The sequence below is a fragment of the Megalobrama amblycephala genome, linkage group LG18, assembly GCF_018812025.1.
Source record: "Megalobrama amblycephala isolate DHTTF-2021 linkage group LG18, ASM1881202v1, whole genome shotgun sequence".
In the NCBI taxonomy this organism is placed as follows: domain Eukaryota; kingdom Metazoa; phylum Chordata; class Actinopteri; order Cypriniformes; family Xenocyprididae; genus Megalobrama; species Megalobrama amblycephala.
The window spans coordinates 35,942,935-35,970,656 of NC_063061.1; the positions used below are offsets into that span (position 1 = coordinate 35,942,935).

Consider the following 27,722-nt stretch of genomic DNA (forward strand, 5'->3'; position numbering starts at 1 on the left):
CACAAAAACTACCCAAACACTGGGTTGTTACGCCTGACCCAGGATCTGGGTAACACAAAAACTACCCAAACACTGGGTTGTTACGCCTGACCCAGGATATGGGTAACACAAAAACTACCCAAACACTGGGTTATTACGTCTGACCCAGGATATGGGTAACACAAAAACTACCCAAACACTGGGTTATTACGTCTGACCCAGGATCTGGGTAACACAAAAACTACCCAAACACTGGGTTGTTATGCCTGACCCAGGATCTGGGTAACACAAAAACTACCCAAACACTGGGTTATTACATCTGACCCAGGATCTGGGTAACACAAAAACTACCCAAACACTGGGTTATTACGTCTGACCCAGGATATGGGTAACACAAAAACTACCCAAACACTGGGTTGTTATGCCTGACCCAGGATCTGGGTAACACAAAAACTACCCAAACACTGGGTTGTTACGCCTGACCCAGGATCTGGGTAACACAAAAACTACCCAAACACTGGGTTGTTACGCCTGACCCAGGATATGGGTAACACAAAAACTACCCAAACACTGGGTTGTTACGTCTGACCCAGGATATGGGTAACACAAAAACTACCCAAACACTGGGTTGTTACGTCTGACCCAGGATCTGGGTAACACAAAAACTACCCAAACACTGGGTTGTTACGTCTGACCCAGGATCTGGGTAACACAAAAACTACCCAAACACTGGGTTGTTACGCCTGACCCAGGATCTGGGTAACACAAAAACTACCCAAACACTGGGTTGTTACGCCTGACCCAGGATCTGGGTAACACAAAAACTACCCAAACACTGGGTTGTTACGTCTGACCCAGGATCTGGGTAACACAAAAACTACCCAAACACTGGGTTGTTACGTCTGACCCAGGATCTGGGTAACACAAAAACTACCCAAACACTGGGTCGTTACGCCTGACCCAGGATCTGGGTAACACAAAAGCTACCCAAACACTGGGTCGTTACGCCTGACCCAGGATCTGGGTAACACAAAAACTACCCAAACACTGGGTCGTTACGCCTGACCCAGGATCTGGGTAACACAAAAACTACCCAAACACTGGGTTGTTACGTCTGACCCAGGATCTGGGTAACACAAAAACTACCCAAACACTGGGTTGTTACGCCTGACCCAGGATCTGTGTAACACAAAAACTACCCAAACACTGGGTTGTTACACCTGACCCAGGATCTGGGTAACACATAAATTACCCAAACACTGAAAAAATACTGAATTTCTTTTTTCTCTCTCTGAAATAATGTCACTTTGGTTTTCAGTGGCATTGTAATGTTTACATTAAACATGCACAAGTTCTCATATGATTTATCTTTAATATTTCACATCACACAAAAACAGCTGTTTTAACAGTAGACATATACACTCTCTATATATATTTTCCATGGCACTACCCTTATTTTAAAAAGTACTATAGTATTTTGAAATGTATCATGCTACTAAAATTCATGTACAATGGTTTTATATGGTACGCTATGGTATTTCCAAAGTCACTACTATGGCACATGTGCAAAACAGCACTTTTTTATGTCATGATATCAGTGTTCAACAACATCTGATAGTACAATATCACCACAGTACTTTTTGGGAGTTACAGTTATTGTTACTGCTGTAAAATCATAATATACAACTACTGTATCTTCTTCATCTCCTGTTGCTGTTTTGTTTCATTTTTTATTTATACAGAAACTATGGTTGCCAAGGCAAATTAAGGTAAGTGTTGTCAAGCAGTTTCCAGTATAAATAGTAATTACATGAAAAAAGAGGAAAACAGGTCATGCTGAATAACAACCAGAGTAACAAACTTAAACTAGCAAAACTGTCTTGTATTTGGCATAATGGAGTCTCTCAGGAGGAAATGGAGATTTCGAGGTGCTCTCACAGAACGGGGGACGGTGTGTGTCGAGGGTTGCGTTGGTGACAGGCTGTCCAGGCCGGGCGAGAGATGGAGTGATAGAGGGGATGGAGGAAGAGTCTGCAGTCTGCAGGAAGACGGATCACACCAGGAAGATTAATTAGTCTCTGACAGCGACAGCTAAAGTGTTATTGCCATCTGGAGAGTGAGGAACTTCAGGAGACTTCTGAGTGTCAGTGTGTGTGTGTGTGTGTAAGACTTGAGCTTGGCAGTGCTGTTATTGATGAAAACAGTTCTCGCCAAAATGGCAAAGCGACTGAAAGGTGTCGAAGAAGGACATCACATGCGATGACCTTCACAAACAAAGTGATAATTGTGTGTGTGTGCTTGTGAACATGTGTTTTTGGCATGTAGAAGGAGGTGACTTTGCAGTTGTCTTTTTAAATCTTCTCAGAATATATAATAGTTCATAAAATGGCACCCCACAACATGTCCATCAATAGTAAAAAATGAAGAAAAACAAATATCAATTATTATAGCCTACTCGTTACACATTCAAGCAACTCCACTTTGAGTTCAATACAACTCAACAAATAACATTTTTTTCCACGTCCCTTATGAGGTTATTTCTTCTTTTCAATTTAAAAAAGTGTATTTTCCAGATAAATAGCACAAATTCAAGTGCTACAAAACCATGTGTACTTTACTGATGAGTCACAAGAGGGCGACAGTGAGAGAGCTGAAGAAGACAGAAGAGATTTATGACCACTAGGGGGCATCGGAAAACAAAGAAAAAGATGATTGTGTGAATTGATAACCTTTTATATGCAATTGAATGTGCTCTATAAATAAAAAATACCTTAGTTTTGTGTTGTAACAATGGTTTAATGATGGTATGAGGTGGTTATAGACTAGAGACTTTGACCAATTACTTACAAAACAAGTACATGGTAAAACTGGCATTCTTGGAAATACCTATATCATGTAAATACTACTAGTACTACGGTTTATATCAAAACAATATATTACTTTTTAGTAAGGGAAAGAATACCGACACATCAAAAAAGTTGTACACATTTTTGTTTAGTTAGACTGCCTGTTTGTTCATAAGATGGCAGTTCATATCATTTTAATACTTGAAAGGACAACAACAAACTGTTTTCTTTATATTAGGTATCATTAACAGGTGATTTATACACTAAAAATGCTGGGTTAAAAACAACCCAAGTTGGGTTGAAAATGGACAAACCCAGTAATTGGGATTTTTTCAACCCAATGAATGGGTTGTTTTAACCCAGTGGTTGGGTTAAATGTTTTCCCAACCTGCTGGGTAGTTTTATTAAATAAATAAAAAATTGTATATATATATACAATATTGTATGTGTATATATATATATATATATATATATATATATATATATATATATATATATATATATATTTTTTTTTTTTTTTTTTTCTTAAATGACTATTGCTTGCTTAGAATGAACCCAAAGTATGTTGAAAATTAACTTTTATTAATAAGTTTAATGAATAATAATTCAACAATAAACATTTATTAAATTGATTAATAAATGTTCACCTTTTGATTATTATTGTTGCCTCTAGTAATTATGTGTCTGATTTTTAATTTCCAAGCCTATTTGGGGTCCATTTTAAGCCAGCAATATGGTAATTTTGAAACAAAAAAGTTAATTAAAGAGTTAAAATTACCATTTGTCCATTTTCACCCAGCTTGGGTTGTTTTAAGAGTGTAGATAAATACATTTTATTTGTTTTATTTTAAGTATTTTACTGGAACGACCTTTTTACAAACACTATTTCCAAAGCTTCAATACAAATAAAATAAAATAAAAACTTTAACAACGAGATGAGATACAACAGAATATAATACCGCGACCATTCAACAAGATATAACTGTACTTCCCTTTGAACTCAAATTCCCACAATCCCTGGTTGCCACGTGCGCGTGTCCTGTCAGCAAACCGGACTAAACGTCACATTCCTGCATTCTCATCCCTACGAGCGCGAGCGTGTGTTCGCGTGTGTGTGAGAGAGAGGGACGCAGGCTAATCTCTCCTTCCAGGACAACTCTCTGTCCACGGGAAGCACTCATGACCGGGAGGATTTAACCCCGGAGGACACCCGGCGATCCCCGCAGGCCCGATCGCAGATCTCTGGTGAGTATTTGCGTGTGTTTGGGCGCAGATCTGAAGGTCTCGCCGGTTTGGGGTGTTTACTGTGGCGTATCCAGCGCAGACTGTGGTAACAGCGCGCGGCCGGATGGAACGTCTGTGATACATTGTAACACTTCACACTGGCTCTGATCCGCAACTTTGTATCTTCTTGTTGATACATTGTATCGGTTTGATCTGGCGGCAGAGGTGCTTTGATCACAGACAGATGACAGATGTGTGATTGAACCTGATGACGGCTCAGATTCTTTTGATCAATGTGTGTGTTTTTGTTTTTATTGTGGCTCTTTTAAAAGTCTCCAGTCATAATAGGGAACTAATTCAAAGCAATAAAGACATAAATGTTGTGTTATTTGGAGAATAACCTGTCAGATGTGTTCGTGTTAAGTGATTAACTGATCTGCTGCTGTTATGGGTCGGTCTATATAAATATCAGCATGATCATGTGATTCCTGTTGGCCAGTTCTGGACAGTATTACCGGTTTCATATCGTATCGATCTCCGGTGGTTGCGTCAGACGCGGGCAGGGCCACAAACACACGCATATGCCTGCATGCAGTTAAAGAAGCCTGATCTTCTCCTGCTGCTTCCACCCTCATCATCATCAGTGACACGCAGCTGGGCTTCATTTACACTAGCGATTGACCGACATACAGGCCTGTCTGATAGAGCAATGATTATTTGCTATTAGTGATCAGACTGCTACTATTGAACCTTAATATGCATTCTAAATATTTTATACTTACTACTTGCCATTGCATGTATGCTAAGTTGCAGATTTAATTTAATTTTTGTTATGGACTGCCTAACATAAGCTTTATTAAAATAATATCATGAGTTTCTCACTTGAGAATATTACTGTTATGTCTAGAATATTTTGTGCAAATAATATAACTACAAGTACATACTTCATATTTATAGTATTTATATTATAAATGTATATACATTATTATATTTGTATGTATGTATATACACAATGTGCATGTGTGTATTATGTATATATATATATATATATATATATATATATATATTATTATTATATATTTTTATATATATATATATATATATATATATATATATATATATATATATATATATATATACAGTATATACATATACTTATACACACAATACATATACATACATATAAACAAATATATATACAAATGTAGATGTGTGTGTGTGTGTGTGTGTGTGTATATATATATATATATATATATATATATATATATATACGCATAGTGCATATGTATGTATATGTATACATAATGTATATGTATAAATATATGTGTGTGTGTATATATATAATGTATTAGTATGTGTATATACTGTATGCATGTGTATATAAACACACTTATATACACAAATATATACATTTATACATACTAATCTGTTTATGTATATAGGTGTGTGTATATATATATATATATATATATATATATATATATATATATATATATATATATATATATATATATATATATATATATATATATATATATATATATAAAAAAATTAGGTATGAAGGCGTAGATTTAAGCATGTGTTGTAAATGCAGTCAGTGTTAAATATATAGGGGGAAACATTGGAAGAGGTATGTGCTGTCTTACAAATCACTGTGAATTTCTCAGTATATGGAGGTATGTGTGTACAGAGAGAGAGAAAGACATGTCTATACAGGCACATGTCAGTCTGAGAGCATCATATACCGTAGTAGAGCAGTTTTACCCTTCATTAAAACTGTAAAACGTGTAATTAAAGGGTTAGTTCACCAAAAAAATGAAAGTAATGTCATTAATTACTCACCCTCAAGTCATTCTACACCTGTAAGACATTCGTTCATCTTCTGAACACAAATTAAGATATTTTGATTAAATCCGATGGCTCAGTGAGGCCTGTATAGACAGCAATGACATTTCCTCTCTCAAGATCCATAAAGCTACTAAAGACATATATAAAACAGTTCATGTGAGTACAGTGGTTCAATATTAATATTATAAAGCGACGAGAATACTTTTTGTGCACCTTTTTAACAATATTTAGTGATGACCGATTTCAAAACACTGCTTCATGAAGCTTCGGAGCTTTATGAATCTTTTGAGTCGAATCAGTGATTCGGATCGCGTATCAAACCGCCAAACTGCTGAAATCATGTGACTTTGGCGCTCCGAACCACTGATTTGATTCGTAAAGCTCCGAAGGGGTTTTTTTGGTGCACAAAAAATATTTTCATCACTTTATAACATTAAGATAGAACCACTGTACTCACATGAATTGATTTAAATATGTTTTTAGTACCTTTATGGATCTTGAGAGAGGAAGTATCATTGCTGGCTATGCAGGCCTCACTGAGCCATCGGATTTCATCAAAAATATCTTAATTTGTGTTCTGAAGATGAACGAAGGTCTTGAGGGTGAGTTATAAATGATATATTTTCATTTTTGGGTGAACTAACCCTTTAAGTTAAACTATTTGACTGTATCAACGAATCTGAGAAGCTACAGTTTGATTCAGAGCAGTGGATTCAGTGTGATCACATTCTGTCCTGTGTGTGTTTGCAGCAGTAAGGCAGGTTTCATGAGAGATGTGTGTGTTTGCAGATGATGATATTCTGCATGATGTCTGGAGTCGACTGTCAGATCTGATGTTGATCTTGAATGATCCACAAAAACATCTGAGAGATGAATTAAAGTGAGCTGTATATTTATTGTCTTACAGGAAGAAGCATGTTATTTTTGCTGAATGTTGTAGTTCATGTTTCATGCCTCATGCTCTGAAATGTCAATAATTTCTCTGGATTGTTATTGTTATACTTTCTGAGTCTTTGTCTCTAAATCTTTATTTACATTAAAAAATCTTCAGACATTCAGAGACATTTTAAGTTCTTCGATATTTAGGTTTGCTATTGTTTGACTCGGATAACAACAATAAGCCATGGGGGGGGGGGGGGGGGGTGATGTGTATTACACACTAATATCAGAATAGACAACATTTCACCTTGTTGTATCAAATCTGTTGCTTGACAAAAAGGGCTTTGTTTGTCACATAGAGCAGTGCTGATAGGGCTGTTTTCAGCCGCCCCCCATTGATTATCCAATCCCTGCTGCCCTCATCATGAACTAAGATTCTGATTGGTTCAGCCTGACACTGTCTGTTGTTTTGATTGGTCGTTTGTGGTGTGTGAGTTGAAATGTGGGTGGAATATGCTCACTTCCTGCTTCTTCAGCCAATCAGAACTGCCGGATCTCATCACATTCCTTTGGGATTCAGATCACATCATGAGTGTGTGAGAGAGGTAGAGACATTGGGGTGTGTGTGTGTGGGATCAGTATTCATTTGAGCGCTGTGAGTGTCTGTGTGAGTTGTCTGTAATTGAGTTTTGTGGGCCTGTAGTTAAAAGACTGGTCATTTTATTGTGCTTGTTTTACAGAAAGACCATTTTATTGATGGGAAGGGTGTTATGCTGTACATCCTGCTATATGGAAAGATTTTGCTAATTAACTTGATTGATAATTGCTAAATGACAAACTAAACTGCTGTGCATTAATCTTGCTGTATGTTTTATTATGATTCATTTGAAATCCGTATGACTAGTACTGCATGGATTTGTAGTGTTAAAGGGTTAGTTCACCCAAAGATGAAAATTATCCCATGATTTACTCATCCTCAAGCCATCCTAGCTGTATATGACTATCTTCTTTCAGATGAACACAATCAGAGTTATATTTAAAAATATTCTGGCTCTGGCTCTGGCTCTTTATAATGGAAGTGAATGGGGGGGGCCGTGTTTTGAAGCCCAAAAAAGCGCATCCATCCATCATAAAAGTAATCCATACGGCTCCAGGGTGTTAATAAAGGCCTTCTGAAGCGAAGTGCTGGGATTTTGTAAGAAAAATATCCATATTTAAAACTTTACAAACCATAATAACTTGCTTCTGGCAGACGATCGTACGCATTGTTTTACGTCAAAAGAGTAACTTCTGACGCAATGTGTAGCATAAGCTTAGATGCCTCTCGCGGTTCAAACAAATAGCGCTAGCTATTTTTCTATTTTAACCCATTCACTTAAGAAAGCCTTTATTAAAGGATTAGTCCACTTTCAAATAAACTTTTCCTGATAATTTACTCACCTCCATGTCATCCAAGATGTTCATGTCTTTCTTTCGTCAGTTGAAAAGAAATTAAGGTTTTTGATGAAAACATTCCCGGATTATTCTCCTTATAGTGGACTTCAATGGACACCAAACGGTTGAAGGTCAAAATGTCAGTTTCAGTGCAGCTTCAAAGAGCTTTAAATGATACCAGACGAGGAATAAGGGTCTTATTTAGCGAAACGATCGGACATTTTCGAAAAAAAATACAACTGTATATGCTTTATATAAACAGATGATCGCCTTGCACGTTCTTCTGCTTTCCGTATTCTCCAAAAAGCTTACGCTGTATGTCTTACGCCTTCCCTATTCTACTTGTGGAAAAAAACTAAACTGGCGCCGCATTCGTTCCGTAAGTAGAATAGGGAAGGCGTAAGACATACAGCGTAAGCTTTTTGAAGAATATGGAAAGCAGAAGTACATGCAAGGCGATCATCAGTTTATATTTTATTTGAAAGTGGACTAATCCTTTAACCCCCTGGAGCCATATGGATTACTTTTATGATGGATGGATGTGCTTATTTGGGCTTCAAAATCTCGCCCCCCCATTCACTACCGTTATAAAGCCTGGAAGAGCCAGAATGTTTTTTTTTTATATAATTCCAATTGTGTTCGTCTGACAAAAAAAAAAAAAAAAAAAAAAAAGATAGTCATTTATACCTAGAATGGCTTGAGGGTGAGTAAATCATGGGATAATTTTCATTTCTGGGTGAACAATCCCTTTAATGCTTTTGCGTCCTGGAAACATGTAACACAATCCTGTGCATGTTTTGTGCCGCTGACCGCTGTAACCTTGAGAGTAGAAATGAATGCATTTGACGTTTCATTGTTGTGGATGACGTTGTTCATTGTAGGTTGGAGAGCTTTGCATTATCTGTTTTAAAAAGCTTTTGTTTGGAGCTTCATTGGCGGTTAGCTGTTGATTGGTTGTAGATGTTGTTGTTTGTTGAGTATTGTTTGGTTGTACTTTAAATGTTTAGAGCCTAGATTAGTTTAACCGATGTTTGAAGACTCAAGGCGAGTTCTGTTGGGTGTGTTTTATCTGTTTGGTTGTTTTAACATCTTTAGAAAATGATGAGATGAGTTTAACAGTTATTGTTGTACTATGATAGACTGATTATATCAGCTAGGCCAATTAATCAGCTAGTATTTGGCCATATTAAAGAAGATTGCATCAAGATGTGAGATACAGTTTCTTTCAGTAAGGCCTCAGAAACCCTGATCACGAGATATGAGCATAGACGTTCAACAAGATCTGATCTGTGAATAAATCATAATTGGTTGTGGGTGTAAAACATTAAGTTGGTGTATTGATTTCCTCTTGGGTTGTTTTGAGTTAAAAATGATCACGTGTTGTAGAATAATAATGTACAGTGATTAGATGTTGTAGTTTGGTATTGTTCTAGCTGAGGTTCTGCTCGAGAACAGAACAATGGATCTATTGTTTCTCTGGTGAGCTTCAGTTTTACACCACTGTTATTTCCACCAATAAATCCTTTTCCTGTGGCTTCCTAGCTTTCCTAAACCTAAAATTTTTTGAGTTATGATGTTCCTAATTTTAAGTAAGTAGAACTATCAAGTTTTGAGTTTGTAGTACTTATGCATGTTAATTGCTCCTAACTTGAAGTGCTGAGTTTGCTAACTCATACATGTTGATGGCAATTAACATAAAATATTTATTTAGAGTTCTTACAAATTAAATGAGTTATTTACTATATTATAAAGCCTATGTTGTCAGAACTCAAAGTTGATTGAGAATTTTTTAAGTTAATAAACTCAAAGTTTAAGTAAGATTTTTATTTTGTGCTCATATATTTCTAGAGATCGACCATTATATCAATTTACCGATATTTTCCCCGATATTTAAGCATTTTACCATAAACGGATATCGGTTTTGTAATATCGGATTTACCGATAAAGCCGTCATCTTGTGGGTGTTTTGAGAATTGCGCGCATGATCGCCATTACAGCGCATCTGAGGGGAGACGAGGCAACGGTGTGCACATGTAAAGTATACCTTACCTGCTTCGCTTTAGTAAACTTTATTTAACATAACAGCCATTAATGCACAAATTAGATGTGTTACATAAATCCCTGAAATGTAGCTAGTTTATGCAGCTTGTCTCTAAGAAATAGTAATTATGTAAACATTTACTATGTAACCATTAATTCGCTAATAAACATCCAAGTAAACGCGACTCTACGGAAATTATTTATTATCTCCACGACCGATCGCAGTTTGAGTATAGTTCTGTGTAAATGCATAGATAAACAGCGCTTTGTCAGCAGATATTTCATAACCTAGAACTACAAAAGCATTATTAATAATTCTGATATAACATACCAGTTGAGAAATGCAATAAAATACAATGTTTTGTTTGTTATATTCCAATATTCCAGAGAATATTATTCAGTTATTTAACATTATCCAGTGAATTATTCTTCACTCTTTAGCCTATTAAACAGCTTATAAATCTACTAAAACTGTAGTTTAAAATTAAGTATTATATTCCTGTCTTTAATTTATTTTCTCCATTTGAAAACATCAGACATTCTACATTTATTTTGCTTATTGTTCACATTAGTGTTGCTGTTGATGCTTTTTATAAATACAATTTTACAATTTTTGTAATATGAAGATTAAAATTAACATGAAAGAGTACTAATTTTCAACAAAAACAGTTTAGTAACAATGCACTTTTTATTATTTGCACTTTCATTTATTAGTGTTTAAATAAGATTTGTCTTGTTTTCTATGCAAAGAGGGAGTGATTGTTATAAATAAAATGGTTTGTTCAGATCAGTGGTGTAGTAATCGTGTCAAAAACAGAAGTATAACAGTAAATAAATATCGGTTCTGCATATCGGTTATCGGGCACATAAACGCACAAATTATCGGTTACTTTATAGATCACTATACATTTGTATTATTCTTAAAGGTGCCCAAGAATGCTTTTTCACAAGATGTAATATAAGTCTAAGGTGTCTCCTGAATGTGTCTGTGAAGTTTCAGCTCAAAATACCCCATAGATTTTTTTTAAATAAATTTTTTTAACTGCCTATTTTGGGGCATCATTAACAATACACTGATTTACACTCGGTGCCGCCCCCTTAAATCGCGTGCTCCCTGCCACACGAGCTGTCGACTATATTACAGCGCATTTACAAAGTTCACACAGCTAATATAACCCTCAAATGGATCTTTACAAGATGTTCGTCATGCATGCTGTATGCATGCTTAGAATTATGTGAGTAAAGTATTTATTTTGATGTTTACGTTTGATTCTGTATGAGTTTGAGGCTATATGCTCTGTGGCTAACGGCTAATACTACACTGTTGGAGAGATTTATAAAGAATGAAGTTGTGTTTATGAATTATACAGACTGCAAGTGTTTAAAAATGAAAATAGCGACGGCTCTTGTCTCCATGAATACAGTGAGAAACGATGGTAACTTTAACCACATTTAACAGTACATTAGCAACATGCTAACGAAACTTTTAGAAAGACAATTTACAAATATCAGTAAAAATATCATGCTATCATGGATTATGTCAGTTATTATTGCTCCATCTGCCATTTTTCGCTGTTGTTCTTGCTTACCTAGTCTGATGATTCACCTGTGCAGCTCCAGACGTTAATACTGGCTGCCCTTGTCTAATGCCTTTTATAATGTTGGGAACATCATGGGCTGGCATTATGCAAATATTGGGGCGTACACCCCGACTGTTACGTAACAGTCGGTGTTATGTTGAGATTCGCCTGTTCTTCGGAGGTCGTTTAAACAAATGACATTTATATAAGAAGGAGGAAACGATGGGGTTTGAGACTCACTGTATGTCTTTTCCATGTACTGAACTCTTGTTATTTAACTATGCCAAGGTAAATTCAATTTTTGAATCAAGGGCACCTTTAAGACCAAAATGCTAGGGGAAAATGCTGGTATTGTCACATTTTTTTAAATTTCAGTACTGACTTGCTACTGAAGTCGGTACTTTTGACAACACTAATCTCACTAAGCGATTTCGGTTTTATGCTGATTAATTGTGCATCCTTACCCACCACCAAAAACCCACTGCACTGAGTAACAGCTCATGTGGTTGGTTGTGTAGGCCAGACGGGCAGACTTTAAACAGCATGTCTGTGTGTTATCCATCAGATTTTGGAACAGTATATCAGGCCATTGATCAGACAAAATTGATCCATATGGGTTTTGTGGTTAATTTTGGATAAGAACAGTAGCAGACACACAAACACACACACACACAAACACACACACACACAGAGGGCCTGCTGACTGACATCCTGTTGTCAGCGTTGCACTGGTGCTGATGTGACTGAAAGGTGTCGTCTTGACAACCAGCTGACATCATCACGGCTGTCAATCACACATCTAGCCTTTGTGATGTCAGGAGATCTAGAACACACGCTTGTACTCAGAATGACCCCAAAAGTGCAAGACAAGCAGTTTAAAACATCTGTTGTGAAAATGCTGATGAGTTTAGGGTTAAATCTTGTTTTAGATAAAATTTGACTAGCTGAAATTTGTGATGTTAAAATACTTCCTTAAATCCAATCTTAATGTGCAGAGACAACTTTATGTCTGAAAACAATCATTATTTTTGCTGTCTTGTTTAGAGCTACCAGTGGTGCAGAAATGAAATGCTTCACTTCAGATCTTGGCTTAATTGATTAATTTAGGGATGCATTAACCCTCTGGAGTCTGAGGCTGATTTGGGGCCTGGAGAAGTTTTGACATGCCCTGACATTTGTGCTTTTTTCAGTTGTTCATAAACATATTAATGACAAAAGTGTCATTACACTGTATTCAGCACAAACTAGGCTACCATAATATGTGAGGAACATGTATGCACATGTTTGTGTTTTTGAAGGAATAACGTTTATGCGTGGTTATTGAAAAAACAAAAAAATTAAGTCACTGAAATAAGGCCAAAAATATATATTAAATCTGTGTTTACAAGACTTCTGGGTATTGGAGGTTGTAGGCTAGAGTTTTTGCTTCAAAATTATGTAAAAATTATAATGCCTACTTGTTCATATAAAACAATATATTGATTTAGTTTTTGCAAGAAACTTTTTGTCAAGAAACACAGTATGCGTGGAGGCGTGAATCATCATGAATAATGGCTCATTTACACCTGAGAAGACAAAAGAATTGCATAATAATGACCTGAAATGACTTGCATATTAATGAGGCCTTTCAGTCAGGTAGGCTGTGAAAAAAACCTCTGTAATCATGTCTCAGCTCAATTTAAAATAATGGTATTCTATTATATTCTTTAAAATATAATGTATTTCTGTGATTCAAAGAGTCTGAATATAGGCTTTTAGTTTAAAAGCATGCACATTTGGAGAAATATGGATGGATTCTCATATGTTTATGTCAATTTTCTATACAGAGGAGTTATATTTATTCTATATTCATTGTCATAACTATGAGCGCTGGTGTTTTCAGGTGATACTTGCAGCCGGAGGGCGCTCTCTGTACACCTTTAGTCCACAAATTATTCTAAAGAAGAAGAGGACATATCAGGAACTAACGGCATGTCTTCCAAAGGTCGTTAACCATGGCTTTTACATACAGATAAACACTTTTCAAGACAATAAATGCATGATTGAGACGATGAATGCCTGTATTGACTCATAATTTGCGTCTGAATAGCGCTCCCTCCGTGGGCGTGGCCGCATTAGCAGATAATGAGCTGAATCACGGACATGTCTGACATGTCTCTTTTCATACAGATTACATAAACACAGAATTTTTTTTTCGATATGACTTACACAATTTAAAACCTGACATTTCAACGTTTCTTTAGACGTAAGTGTCATTTTTTTTGTCATTAGTATTCACTAAGTTATAGTTTATTTTCTGAGAACTATCAGATTAGACTTTGTTCAGAGGGAGAGGACAGATCATGCATCATTTTAGTTTTCTTTATTTTACAAAAAGCACAACATTTTGTTTTTACTCTGGGTGTATACAAATAAAAGGAGATATTCTATAGTTTCAATTGATATATTACTTATGTCTCTATGACAAAAAATGACGGAGTATTTTAAGTCTGTTTTGCTGCAATGTGAAAAAAAAATGCAAAACGTGCCGGCGTGTTTTCAGACCTCAGGGAGTTAATAAGAAAATTTTGGACGATACCGATAACTGATAATTCTTTATAATTGAAAGCAGATAACTGATATATTGGCCGATAAATCTAAACTAACATTTTTTTAAATATAATTTTTGAGAGCCTGATTACAAAAACAAGTCTCACCATTAAAAGTCATGTCCCAAATACACAATTATGATGTTCTCATTTTAATATTATGTAGTTTATATGACAGACTTGCGCTGCACATGTTGCATTTAACTGTATTTTCCTTTTTGAAGTGATTTCAGTCATATTTCAAGCAATTCAAAACCATCACGGTGGACAGTGCACATCTGAAGTGTCTCAGCTGAAGGAAATAATCCATTATTCATCAGCTTTAATATATCGGCCAAATTTTCTTATCAGGCCGATAACGATAACATTAAAAATGAACATATATCGGCCAATTCCGATACGGTAGCCGATATATCGTGCATCCCTAGATTAATCTTGACAGTCACCAAATGAGAATGAGGATGAGAAAACAGCTTGGGACACTTTCATATTTCAGAATTTATGTAATACTCACATTCAGCTCGGTTTCCCATTTGAATATGAGTTGGAGGAAGATATTTATGAGTTCGAGTGATTAGTTGGTTTATTACTATAAGTGGTGACCTGATTTGTTTAACAGTTTAGGGATGTTAAGGTTTATTAATGTTTTTGAAAGAAGTATCTTCTGCTCAACAAGGCTGCATTTATTTGATCAAAAATACAGTAAAAAAAATTATATTGTAAACTATAATTATATCATTTAAATTAAGTTTATATTTGGATATATTTTAAAATGTAATTTGCACTGCTTAATATTTTTGTGGACACCTCAATTCATTTTATTTCAGATTTTTTTTATGAATATAAATTAATAACATTTATTTGAAATGGAAATCATTTGTAACATTATAAATGTCTTTACTGTCACTTTTGATCCATTTAATGCATCCTTGCTGAAGAACTTTTGAACAATAGTGTACAGTAGTCTCACCTTCACTAAAAACTGATGAAGACTACGAAAGTTTTAAATATTGTCTATGAGTTTATTGTGATAATCATATTTACTTGTTCAGAATAACTGCTAATATCTCGGTTACAAAACACTTAGACTGTGAAAACTGAATGTCTTTGTCTTTCTGTTAAATATTGTCAACTCAGGTCTAGAGAAACTCACACACTCCTCAAGTGTTTGTGTTAGTGAGAGTTAATTTGGTTTGCAAACAGAAGAAGATTGTATTGACTTTGCTGATGGGATTGATTGTTTCAGTTTAAACGCTCCAAGTTTCATCATTGTTTGTCTGCAGTAGATCCTGACATCCACAGTGAAGGAATGTGATGCTATTTAACAAATAGCAGCACCTCGGTGTCAGAACCGCTGTCTTACACACCAGATGACCAGAGGAGGAGGAGGAGATTGTCAGTGTCAGATTGACATTGAAGTCAAAGAGAACAATGTTCAGTGTGACTATTGAGCTCTGTTTCAAAACCTACAAGACTGCCTTCTAAGGTAGCATACTAACTAATACAAAGTTATAGACAATCAACATTTTGTGAAATATGGCATTTTGTAATCCGATTACTTTTAGCACTTTGGGGCGGTAAGATTTTTCATCGTTTTTCAAAGAAGTCTCTTCTGCTCACCAAGGCTGCATTTATTTGATTAAAAATACAGTAAAACAGTAATATTGTGAAATGTTATTGCAGCATGAAATAACTGTTATATTTTAAAATGTAATTTATTCCCTTTAATCAAAGCTGAATTTTCAGCATCAGTACTCCAGTCTCTTGGTGCTTTAATTTTGGCTGAATCGTATCGCAGACGGACGGGCAGGTGAAATGCGGTGCCTTCAGTTTGATGTTAGGCCTCTATCTGTATGTGTCAGGGGCGTAAATCGCGGGGGGGACAGGGGGGTCAGGACCCCCCCTATCTGAGTGCTGTCCCCCCACAAAAATATATAATTAATAACCACGCTAAGTATTGTAAATAAATTATATAAACTTAAAATAATTATGTAAGTAGTGAAGCAATACAAACGCAAACGGGCGTTTTAAGTTTAGAAACATTTTGAGTCACCCCTCCCTTGCCTCACAGTGGTTTGGTCCACGGCGCACGTCACACTCGCGTGTGTGGAGATTCTGTAGAAGTCCGGCGGCGCCGGCGGGAGAGAACAGTTCTACAGACAGACGAGTTCCAGTAAGTCGGCTCTCAAGGCTATTTTATTCAAAAACATCGGATGAAGTGATTATTTTCTTTTTAATGCTGACGGTGCTGAGTAATTAGTCATAACAACAACAAAAAAGATGATAACTGATTATTTTATTTTCCCGTGAGTCCGCTATTTTAGCGATTATAATGTTACCTAGCTTGTTTACCATAGCTTGTTGGATATTATAAGATAAGTCACCCCCACCAACAACAATTAACATTGTGATAAGAATATGTGAACTGTAATAAGGCTAATAGATTTACTGTTGTGTGTTCGGTTATGCTCAGTGTGTATTCACAAAGACTAAAAGGGACTTTGGTATTCATCGTATTTTGGTGACTTGGTTGTAAACAACTTCAAAAAAAAAAATAAATAAATATATATATATATATATATATATATATATATATATATATAAAGATTTTGAAGAATATTTTGGCCAATTTAGTCAGTTTTTTCATTGAACCAAAGAGAAACAATGAGCATAATGGCAGTCTCCATGCTACACTAATAATAGTAGGTTTTCTTCTGTGTAACATTACATATATTCTTTATAAGTAAAATGTTATTTGTGTCCCCTTCAAAAATTGCTCTTAAGAAATTTTATGTTTATTGTCCCCCCCTACTGTCAGATGGAATTTACGCCCCTGGTATGTGTAGTGAGTGTGTTTAAAGTGAAACTCTTTATGAGCGCATTTGCATGTCTGTGTCTATCAGGGACTATGATGGTGTTTGAAAGTGTCCGCTCAGTTATTACAGTCTGATAGTAAATGCTGAATATTTCTTTATATTGCAGCAGGGCAGAGAGTACTGGAGACTTTGAACTTCCCATCAATGTGTGTTTGTGTGTGAGGACACGTCCACACGTTTGCTCACGTGACTGTGTGTCTGTGTGTGTGTGTGTGTGTGTGTGTGTGTGTGTGTGTGTGTGTGTGTGTGTGTGTGTGTCTACAACCTTTTAATCATAAACCACAGGTATAATTGAAGAAGCCCTAAATGTGTGCATTATTCTCACACATTACAGACAATATGAAACAGCATAACGCAACCGTAATGCAACACATTTAAGGCAAGGTTATTATATTTAACTAAAATTATTTAAAAGAAATTGTCTCTTGAAATAAAATACATTTTAACCTGAATTTAAAAAAACCCTTGAGCTTATTTTATTTTGACTAGTTTATTTCTCATTTCAAATTGATGTACTAAAATATCTAGAATTGATAAAAAACAATATAGACTAAAATTACAAAAACACACAAAATGATTAAAACAAAAAATTCAAAATATTAATAAAAATATAATAGTATCTCAATATACTAATTAATTGGGCTATAATATAATTAAAAAATTAAAAATATTATTATTATTTTTTTCTCTGACGCATCAGAAAAGAGAGATTTCGATGAATGATCATGAAATCAAACATGATTTTTCTCTGGAAAAAATGCACTGATGGAACATGTTAGGAATGTAAATAACCAGTCATCCATCATGCTGATGTCACCGCTGTGATGATGATGGCCGTGTGTGTGTGTGTGTGTGTGTGTGTGTGCTCTTTGTTCAAACAGCTGTTCTGAGCGAGTGTAACACACGTGGACGATTTTACACACTCTACTGCACCAGACAACAAAGAGCAGACACACACCCGCTACACCATCACTATCACTGCGCTCTCTCTCGCTCTCTCTCGCTCTCTCTCTGCTTTCCTGTCACTCTTCTCTTAGTCTTTTATTACACGTTTGTTCCAGGTTCAACGTATGCTTCTATTATCGCTCCGTCCACCCACTTGCTCCATTCAGTTTCAGTGTTTTGGTCAATTTAATGTGCTTCACTGATAGAAACTGTACATTTGTACTTCAGAAGTTCTGGAAAAAATAGTGTAGTGGTTCTAAAAATATATATATATTTAAATGCATACATGCACCCTACCATTTGGGGTCAGTGATACTCTTTTTATTTAATACTTTTATTCCACAAGGATCGATAAAATATATAAAAAGTGACAGTAAAGACATTTCTAATTTTACAAAAGATATCTATTTCAAATAATGCTGTTCTTTTGAACTTATCACGAATTAACCCTTAAAAATCTATCACGGTTTCCACAAAAATATGAAGCAGCACAACTGTTTTAACATTGATAATAGTATGAAATGTTTCTTAAACAACAAATCATCATATCAGAATGATTTCTGAAGGATCATGTGACACTGAAGACTGGAGTAATGATGCTGAGAATTCAGCTTTGATCACAGGAATAAATTACATTTTTACCATATATTCACATTGAAAACAGTTATTTAAATTGCAATAATATTTCAGACTTTTACTGTTTTATTTGATTGATGAAATAAATACATAATATTCAAATTGAGTAGTAATTTGTGAAGTCTCTTTCTCAGGTTTCTCTTTGACTTCTTCTCCTTATCCTCTTGATCATTTGTTATCAGCCTCTCTCTGTCACATTCATGTCTCTCTTTCTTCCGGTGGTCTTTGTGAGACAGTGCTGTCGTACTGCTGGGAGACAGACCCCATCAGTCAGACAGACAGATTTTACTGCAGTGCTGGAAGAAGGAACTACTTTAGTGGGGAATTAAACACCCAAAGAACAGCTGAAACACACACACACACCCACACACACGCATTACACTGTTGTGTTTCTTTCTGTTCCTGTTTCTGTTAGTGTAGCTGTGCTGTTGTCATTGGTGGTTCACGTGTTATGTGGATGGAAGTTGTTATGAAACAACATGACATTTAGTTAGTACAATAATTTATGTAAGTAATTTTTAAGCCCTGTTCACACCACCAGCAACTTCAATGCTGTATATTGGGAAAAAAAAAAGAAAAGTTGTTTCTACTTAAAGTAAGTGTTCTTGCTGCCTTAAAACTTTAAGTTTAGTTAACTTGAATGTTAAGTTGTCTAAGTGACAACTTGGATATTTTAGTTGACTAAACTTGTCCCATCATGGCAGAACGAGTGAAGATGCGCTGAATGAAAGTGCACGTTCACTCTCTGACAGCAGAGGGCGCTGATGGAACAGCAGAAATGCAGCGGTTACCCCGGAAACCCTGTAAACGAAGCGGCTGCACTACTGAACAGTATTTAAAATGCTTCAAACAGCCATTCAATTTTTTTGTACTCGCAATGTTGTTCATCACAGCACCAGATACTTAATACTTAAAGACTTAATAGGCTATTTATTTTCAAAATTTTAATCTGGACAACAACATGCCCTAATGATTGAAAATGTTCTGATTAACGTTATTTGTTCAGTGACATAAGGCTTCATTAGTTAACATGTTAATTCATTATTACCAAAGCATTTATTAATCTTAGTTTATGTTAATTTTTTAGTTAATATTTAATAACATTACTAAAATCAAAAGTTGTAACTATTATTTAATGGACCTGAGCTAAAACAAACAATGATCAGTTGTATTTAACTAACATTAACAAAAAATAATACATTAATAATACATACATCTTAATGCATTAACTAACATTAAATAATGAGACCTTATTGTAAAGTGTTACCTGTTGTTCTTTATAATACTTTTGCACTTTAATCTGTTTGAAAAATTTTACTTTATATATTTTTTTTTGTTTATTGCGTTATTGTATTTAAACATTCAGAGTTCTTTTTGTTATAAGTAACACATTAAAATAAATGTTAACTAACATTAACTAGTGTTACTTTATGTTCTTGTAAAATGTACTGAAAAAATCATTTTTTATGCAGTGTAGTAGTTAAGAATGTCAGTAAATAACACAAAAACCTTTAAAATGTGCACCCTAAGTTATTTTAAAGAGAAAAAAAATATATATTTGTAATAACTCTTTCTGATGATGTAATTAGCAGGAAAACTAATAATATGTGGGATCCACAATCAAGTCAAGTCCCGTCCTATACAGTATGTCTCTCAAAATATTCTGTTTAATTTAGAAATGCATCACATGTTGCAGATTCTATTCGATGGTTTCTTTAGGTTCCTTTTGGAGTGTGTTCCAGAATTCTCCTCTATTATTCCTCTATAGAATCTTCATCAGTAAACAGCAATTCCAGCTGAAGTGAAGCGGCAGGTTTAATGGTTGCAGTGGCGCTCAGATTTCTGCTGTCCATTAGTGTCAGAGCGCCCGAGGCTGTGACTGTCCTGTCAGAGACGTTTGCTCATTTATACTTGACGTGATGATATCCAGAGGGATGAAATTCTGCGTGAAATGAGACACAGTCATTGTGACGAGCACCATTATGTGACCGGCTAATGGAAAAGCCCTAATGAGAGCAGAATTAATCTTATTTCTAGCTAAACATTTTTTTCTTTTTTTTTTAGAATTTTTCTGCCAGTATATTCAAGACTGCTCATTAGATTAAACACCTATTTAAAGATTATTTTGTGTTATTTCCAAAATAATATCTAAAATATTCACTTATTTCCAGCCTAGCGATATTGATATTTTCATCTCATCCAGTTGTGCACTTGTATAAATGAGCCAAAAAAAAGAGACATTTATACTAATACTCTTGTAAAGAGTATAAAAGCTCTCTAGGGTTTAAAGTCGGAGGTTGTGATAGTCTTTTCTTCCATATTGAGTCATTCATCACAGTGAAATTGCTTCTCAAACAAGAACAAATATAGGGCGGGGCTTGATTTTTGTCCATGGGGAATTGATTGGATGTTTGTGGTTTGCTATTGGTGGATCTCATGTGATTGACAGGTTGCCCCGCCCTCTCGCCAGTAAACGTCATCAGAAAAGAGAAGAGATGCTTTATGCAGATTTACAGTCTTTTTATTTTAGGAAAATGGAGCAAAAATATTGATGACTCACTCTGCACTATACAGATTTGAATCCAATCAAATGCTCTCTAGAATGAGAAGGAGCAAGTAGCAAATCATGTTTCACGGCTGTAATGTAAATACAAACTGTTGGCTATTTATAAAGAGGGCGATGAGAAACTTCCTGTTTCAATAGGAAATATGTCAACACAGGAATAAAGTGAATCCATGAGATCTGCATAACACATGTAACATTAAGTTAAAAACATGTGCAATGTTATTTAAACTCAAAAATTTAAAGGGCACCTATTATGTCCCTTTTCACAAGATGTAATATAAGTCTCTGTCTCCAGAGTGTGTCTGTGAAGTTTAAGCTCAAAATACCCCACAGATCATTGTTTAAAGCATGTTAAAATTGCTAGCTGTTTTTGCATGTGACCCTTTAATTGCAAACTGATCCTGGCCCCCTCTCAAGAAGAGGGCGGGGCTTCAAGAGCTCATACCGATAAGGCGGAAACAAAACAGGACAATCTCACGCACTTAAAATGTCAGAAACTGCCAGTAATGGTGCTCAGTTCGAACCGGAGTTAGACAATGATGCCTACAGAGCCAGAGAATATATGCTGCATGGAGATAGATATAGTTTAGTTTATTTATGGTTATAAATTATCATGTCATCTTTCTTTTATCCCCTTTTAGTACAAGCCTGTTGTAGCAGACTCCGCTGAGTTTTATTATATCACACAAAAGATGAAGCGTCCATTTTCACTTCAGAAAATCACTGTATGAGCTTAAGTACAAGAAGAGCTCATTAAAGTCTTATCCATAAACTCTCTCTCTCTCTGTGATGGGAAGGTTTAGGTTAGGGGAGAGAATATACAGTTTGAACAATATAAAAATCATTATGTATGAAATGTCCCCATAAACATGGAAACAGTTGTGTATGTAAACTGATAGAGCTGAAACGCTCAAGAAGGACATTGACAGACGATCATGGTGGAGTCAGTAGAGGTCAGAGATCTCAAATCCTGACTCGCCTCATTAAAGCTGTCCATCTGAATCTACTGACAATGAAAGTTCTCACGCTTCTAATCCTGATGATCTCTCCTTCTTTCTGTGTTTCTCCTCATCTGTCTGTCCTCCTTCAGCTCAAGTGTGTGTATTGAGTCTTACTGTCATTAGACTGAACAGCTGGTATCTCTCACACACACACACACACACACACACACACACACACACACACACACACACACACACACACACACACACACACACACACCTACACACCTTTTGTTTACATTCTCAGAAGTGGCTGATGTGGATTGTATCAATACAACGAAGTATTTTACTTTTGAAAGAAGTCTCTTCTGCTAATCAAGGCTGCATTTATTAATTCAAAAAGACGATAAAAATATATCGTAATATTGTGAAATATTATTACAATTTTAAATACCGGTTTTCTGTTTGAATATATTATAAAATGTAATTTATTCCTGTGATCAAAGCTGAATTTTCAGCATCATTACTCAGTGTCAGTGTCACATGATCCTTCAGAAATCATTCTAATATGTTGATTTGCTGCTCAAGAAACATTTCTGATTATTATCAATGTTGAAAACAGTTGTGCTGCTTCATATTTTTGTGGAAACCGTGATGTATTCTTTCTAGGATTCTTTGATGACTAGAAAATTTAAAAATCGCTTTTTAGAAATCACTTTTTAAGGACTACAACAAACAAAAAACAAAGCTGGTAAGGACTACAATGACCTTCTTACCAGGTTAGTGACATCACTAACCCTAAAATTTACATAAACCCGCCCCTGAGAACACACAACAAAGGGGGCGGGGCCATGTTGGGCTGCTTTAGAGAAGAGGAAGAGTTGTTGTAGTAGAGTGTTGTTGTCATGCCGTCATTTTACGCCGGACTGCTTCACAAACGAGGATTAATTCAACACAAAAGATTAACATGACGACACATGCTAGTGGATGAGTTGAATCAACTCCACAGCAACTACATACATTTATCCACTAACCATTCAGAAACATAAAAGTTGTAACTTCTTCCTGAGTCTCTCCATCAGTGTTGACTCCGGTTTGAACAATGTAAGGCTGAATCCTCATTTTGGCTGCGTGAGATTCTCCAGCTTTGTTGTTGTTGAGCTGTTAAAGCTCCGCCCTCTTCTGGAAAGGGGGCCGGGAGCAGCAGCTCAATTTGCATTTAAAGGGACACACACAAAAAAATCTGGCTTGCTACTGTTTGGTGGTAATAGGATATTCTGATTTAAATATAGATTGAATATTGTCATAAGGCTGATAAATATCAAGATGTATTTGATCTGTCAGACCTCTGGTTGCTTTAGTGCTTTATTTTTTGGATCATGATAAATTTGCATACAAAGGAACAATTCATAGATCACATGTGGTACAAAGAACAGTTGCTTAAACCGAGAAAATGATCTTAAATATGAGCAGATCTTGAGCATGTGGTGTTCTGGATGTGTGCTGGTAAGATGGTGCTGCTCCAGTTGTAAATCCTCTTTGCTTGGCCAAGATTCAAGTAGTGACTTAACACCAGATTAAACTCTCCCTTTCTCTCTCTCTGTGTTACCTGGCCGTCGTCCCACCGTCCCAGAGCGATGGTTAGGCATAAATATAAAAGCAGGAAGTGTGGAGCATTCAGTAATTGTACTTGTTACTTTTGTTGCTTGGTACTGTAATTGAGCTTTATTTTAAGGAATTTGTGATTTAACCATTGAAACTATTAATTTCTTTAAAAAAACCTGACCCCAAACTTTTGAAAGGCATGTAATACTATAATACTATTATAGCACACTAATAAAGAAAGAGAGAAAAGAAACAGATTGAGGGTGAAAGATGAGAGGAGAGACAGATGGACTGGTAAAGCAGAAGCAGACAAGACCTTATGAATTAGATTGTGTTTGTGGGCCTCTGTGTCTCTGCTGCCACCACTGGTGATGCAGATAAACTGCGGCGTCACAGTCAGGGTGAGTCTCAGTCGGGGGTCGATGTCACTGATCTGCACTGACTGCAGCATGAGCACTAGATCACGGCTCCGCAGCCAATGAGATCTCACCGTCCTGCCTGTCATCAAGCAATATGTTTATCTGCTGATGCTAAACATGTTGTGAAGTTGTGATTATCTTGTGTTTAAAAGTTTTGATCACTTCAGAATGGTTTATATTTATAAAAAATGACATTTTAAAATGCTTAAAATTACATTATCATGCATTCAGCTGTCATACATTTAATTCAAATATTTTAATGTCATAAAAATATAATGTCAGTGTTTTGCTTAATGTAACTTAATATTATATAATAAAAGTAATTGCGAATAATCATAAGTGTATTATAAAAATTATATATTGTCCATTTAAAATGTCAATTCATATTATTTTTCAGATTACTAACAGTTTCCTTTTTCTCTTTGTCCCGTGCACAGCTCCCCTCCCTCCCCCTGCTGTGGGCTGGTTGCCATGGAGAGCTCATCGGTAGCATCAGCGTCGTCAGAGGCAGGAAGCACACGCTCGCAGGAGATCGAGGAGCTGGAGCGGTTCATTGACAGCTATGTGCTCGAGTACCAGGTCCAGGGACTCCTGAGTGACAAAAATGAAACAGAACAGGATGTGGACAAGAATCCGTCCCACACCTCACAGGTAAAACAGACCCCGTCCCGCACCTCACAAGTAAAACAGACCCCATCCCGCACCTCACGGGTAAACAGACCCCGCCCCGCACCTCACAAGTAAAACAGACCCCGTCCCGCACCTCACAGGTAAACAGACCCCGCCCCGCATCTCATAAGTAAAACAGACCCCGTCCCGCACCTCACAAGTAAAACAGACCCCATCCCGCACCTCACGGGTAAACAGACCCCGCCCCGCACCTCACAAGTAAACAGACCCCGACCCCGTCCCGCACCTCACAGGTAAACAGACCCCGCCCCGCACCTCACAAGTAAAACAGACCCCGTCCCGCACCTCACAAGTAAAACAGACCCCGTCCCGCACCTCACAGGTAAACAGACCCCGCCCCGCATCTCATAAGTAAAACAGACCCCGTCCCGCACCTCACAAGTAAAACAGACCCCGTCCCGCACCTCACAAGTAAAAAAGACCCCGTCCCGCACCTCACAAGTAAAACAGACCCCGTCCCGCACCTCACGGGTAAACAGACCCCGCCCCGCACCTCACGGGTAAACAGACCCCGTCCCGCACCTGACAAGTAAAACAGACCCCGTCCCGCACCTGACAAGTAAAACAGACCCCATCCCGCACCTCACGGGTAAACAGACCCCGCCCCGCACCTCACAAGTAAAACAGACCCCGTCCCGCGCCTCACGGGTAAACAGACCCCGTCCCGCACCTGACAAGTAAAACAGACCCCGTCCCACACCTCACGGGTAAACAGACCCCGCCCCGCACCTCACAAGTAAAACAGACCCCGTCCCGCACCTCACGGGTAAACAGACCCCGTCCCGCACCTCACAAGTAAAACAGACCCCGTCCCGCGCCTCACGGGTAAACAGACCCCGCCCGCACCTCACAAGTAAAACACCCCGTCCCGCACCTCACGGTAAACAGACCCCGTCCCGCACCTCACGACAGACCCCGTCCCGCACCTGAAAGTAAAACAGACCCCGTCCCGCACCTGACAAGTAAAACAGACCCCGTCCCGCACCTCACGGGTAAACAGACCCCGCCCCGCACCTCACAAGTAAAACAGACCCCGTCCCGCGCCTCACGGGTAAACAGACCCCGTCCCGCACCTCACAAGACAAGTAAAACAGACCCCGTCCCACACCTCACGGGTAAACAGACCCCGCCCCGCACCTCACAAGTAAAACAGACCCCGTCCCGCACCTCACGGGTAAACAGACCCCGTCCCGCACCTCACAAGTAAAACAGACCCCGTCCCGCGCCTCACGGGTAAACAGACCCCGTCCCGCACCTCACAAGTAAAACAGACCCCGTCCCGCACCTCACGGGTAAACAGACCCCGCCCCGCACCTCACAAGTAAAACAGACCCCGTCCCGCACCTCACAAGTAAAACAGACCCCGTCCCGCACCTCACGAGTAAAACAGACCCCGTCCCGCACCTCACAAGTAAAACAGACCCCGTCCCGCACCTGACAAGTAAAACAGACCCCGCCCCGCACCTCACGGGTAAAACAGACCCCGTCCCGCACCTCACGGGTAAAACAGACCCCGTCCCGCACCTCACGGGTAAACAGACCCCGTCCCGCACTCACAAGTAAAACAGACCCCGTCCCGCACCTCACGGGTAAACAGACCCCGTCCCGCACCTCTCGAATAAACAGACCCCGCCCCGCACCTCACAAGTAAAACAGACCCCGTCCCGCACCTCACGGGTAAACAGACCCCGTCCCGCACCTCACAAGTAAAACAGACCCCGTCCCGCACCTGACAAGTAAAACAGACCCCGCCCCGCACCTCACGGGTAAAACAGACCCCGTCCCGCACCTCACGGGTAAACAGACCCCGTCCCGCACTCACTAAAACACCCCGTCCCGCACCTCACGTAAACAGACCCCGTCCCGCACCTCACGGGTAAAACAGACCCCGCACCTCATGGGTAAAACAGACCCTGTCCCGCACCTCACGGGTAAAACAGACCCCGTCCCGCACCTCACAAGTAAAACAGACCCCGTCCCGCACCTCACGGGTAAACAGACCCCGTCCCGCACCTCACGGGTAAACAGACCCCGTCCCGCACCTCACGGGTAAAACAGACCCCGTCCCGCACCTCACGGGTAAACAGACCCCGTCCCGCACTCACAAGTAAAACAGACCCCGTCCCGCACCTCACGGGTAAACAGACCCCGTCCCGCACCTCACGGGTAAACAGACCCCGTCCCGCACCTCACGGGTAAAACAGACCCCGTCCCGCACCTCACAAGTAAAACAGACCCCGTCCCGCACCTCACGGGTAAACAGACCCCGTCCCGCACCTCACGGGTAAACAGACCCCACCTCACGTAAACAGACCCCGCCCGCACCTCACGGGTAAAACAGACCCCGTCCCGCACCTCACGGGTAAACAGACCCCGTCCCGCACTCACAAGTAAAACAGACCCCGTCCTGCACCTCACGGGTAAACAGACCCCGTCCCGCACCTCACGGGTAAAACAGACCCCGCACCTCACGGGTAAAACAGACCCTGTCCCGCACCTCACGGGTAAAACAGACCCCGTCCCGCACCTCACGGGTAAAACAGACCCCGTCCCGCACCTCACAAGTAAAACAGACCCCGTCCCGCACCTCACGGGTAAACAGACCCCGCCCCGCACCTCACAAGTA

The 27,722-nt window shown here is 38.2% G+C and overlaps 1 protein-coding gene across 2 annotated transcripts in view; it reads left to right on the forward strand.

The window, feature by feature from the left end:
* Positions 1–3,874: 3,874 nt before the first annotated feature.
* Positions 3,875–27,722, forward strand: part of ctif (CBP80/20-dependent translation initiation factor) — a 90,307-nt gene continuing 66,459 nt past the window's right edge. Inside the window, exons 1-2 of one of the 2 annotated variants that reach the window (XM_048165284.1) lie at positions 3,875–4,070; positions 24,844–25,057. In XM_048165284.1, coding sequence (XP_048021241.1) covers positions 24,878–25,057 — 180 coding nt within the window. In that variant the 5' untranslated portion in view covers positions 3,875–4,070; positions 24,844–24,877. The remainder of the gene's footprint in view (positions 4,071–24,843; positions 25,058–27,722) is intronic. The other variant, XM_048165285.1, reaches the window with a different exon arrangement.